Consider the following 1,394-nt stretch of genomic DNA (forward strand, 5'->3'; position numbering starts at 1 on the left):
CGATATATATAATAAGGAAAAATCACAGCCATGATTATATAAAACCGAGGACTCATATTTCCTTCTCTTTCCCGCCTTGCCAGGACAAAGGAGCACCGGACTCCGTAAAATTCGAATACCAAGGGAAGGCCTTTAATGCTCGCCTCGCTGTTGAAGACGGTGAGCCTGACGTCATTGCTCTCCTGAACCAACCCGGTGCTGATGGCTTTTCGCTGGATTCAACCCCACTGTTCGAGGTACTTGGGTGTTTCGATACCTTATTCGTAGTGTGTTTAGTATAGATGATGTAAATCCTATTCGATGCTTTGTTCCTTGAGTGTGTGGTATTGGGGCAGTAAATCATATTCGATACCTCATTCGTAGAGTGTTTAATATGGCTAGTGCAAATCTTATTATTATATATTATTCAGGACATTTCAATTCAATTTTTATTAAACTAATAGTGTGTCAAGAGCGCCCTTATAACGTGATCTCAAATTGCAGGTTGCGTACGGGCGCCAGTGGTTCGTGCACTGCATTTACACGGTGCGTTCGGAGGAGAGCGCCGCCCGTGGGATAGGTAAGAGGGACGTAGCGAGCCAGGGGCGCCTCTACCACGCCGTCGCCGCCTTCGCCTCTCCACAAGGGCCTTCGAGAAGAGCCAGGAGAGCCAGCCAGGAGCCACGAACGGGAGACAATGGACGCGGGACCAACATGCACAGGCTGTCGTTGCGGAGCAGGCCGGAGGGGAGCCTTGAGCCCGGAGTCACAGGCGAGGTCAGTCCTTTCAGTTGCACAAACACAGCGAACCTGAATGGCCGTGGTCGCACGCGTACACGAATCAACAAACGATCTCCATTCAAACTCTTGATTGTCTAATTACATCTACTTGTTACTTCTGAGGCCATTAGTGTATGGTAAAGTAAGACAAGTAAAACTATCAATATGTTGGTGACATATATACGAGGCTGTATGTCCTACCCGTAAGAAATAGGATTTTTCAGTCAAGACTCGGTCAATTGACTCTGCATTGCTATTTAAGCCCAGCTGCTTTCTTGTCTATTTCACGTGTGTATATCAATAAATGTACTATGTCTAGCTCACCAGTTTATCAACAACAACGACACGATACTTGACACACGCAGCAAACAACAATAACTCAAACAAGAAACTCTTTCAGGATTCCCACTTCCCTCTCGTCCCCTTACTGGTGGCACTGGCGTGTGTGGTGGCAGCGGGAAGTGTAGCGGCGGCGGTGGTGTTGGCAAGAAGACGCCAGGGGAAAACTTTACCACCGGGTTACATGACTGTGGCTGGCAACGGTACCTCGGCCACCTACAGGAATCGTAACACTGTGGATCCCCGTTATTACCACACTCACGAGGACAACACCGAAGTGTAGTAACGTTTAGTTA

General features: G+C 48.0%; 1 protein-coding gene across 1 annotated transcript in view; it reads left to right on the forward strand.

Annotated features, from left to right (window-relative positions):
- Window positions 1–1,394, forward strand: part of LOC119586768 (FRAS1-related extracellular matrix protein 2-like) — a 2,166-nt gene extending 772 nt beyond the window's left edge. Inside the window, exons 3-5 of the mRNA XM_037935495.1 lie at window positions 84–236; window positions 484–756; window positions 1,160–1,394. Coding sequence (XP_037791423.1) covers window positions 84–236; window positions 484–756; window positions 1,160–1,381 — 648 coding nt within the window. The 3' untranslated portion in view covers window positions 1,382–1,394. The remainder of the gene's footprint in view (window positions 1–83; window positions 237–483; window positions 757–1,159) is intronic.

Source organism: Penaeus monodon, chromosome 21 (assembly GCF_015228065.2).
Source record: "Penaeus monodon isolate SGIC_2016 chromosome 21, NSTDA_Pmon_1, whole genome shotgun sequence".
NCBI lineage: Eukaryota > Metazoa > Arthropoda > Malacostraca > Decapoda > Penaeidae > Penaeus > Penaeus monodon.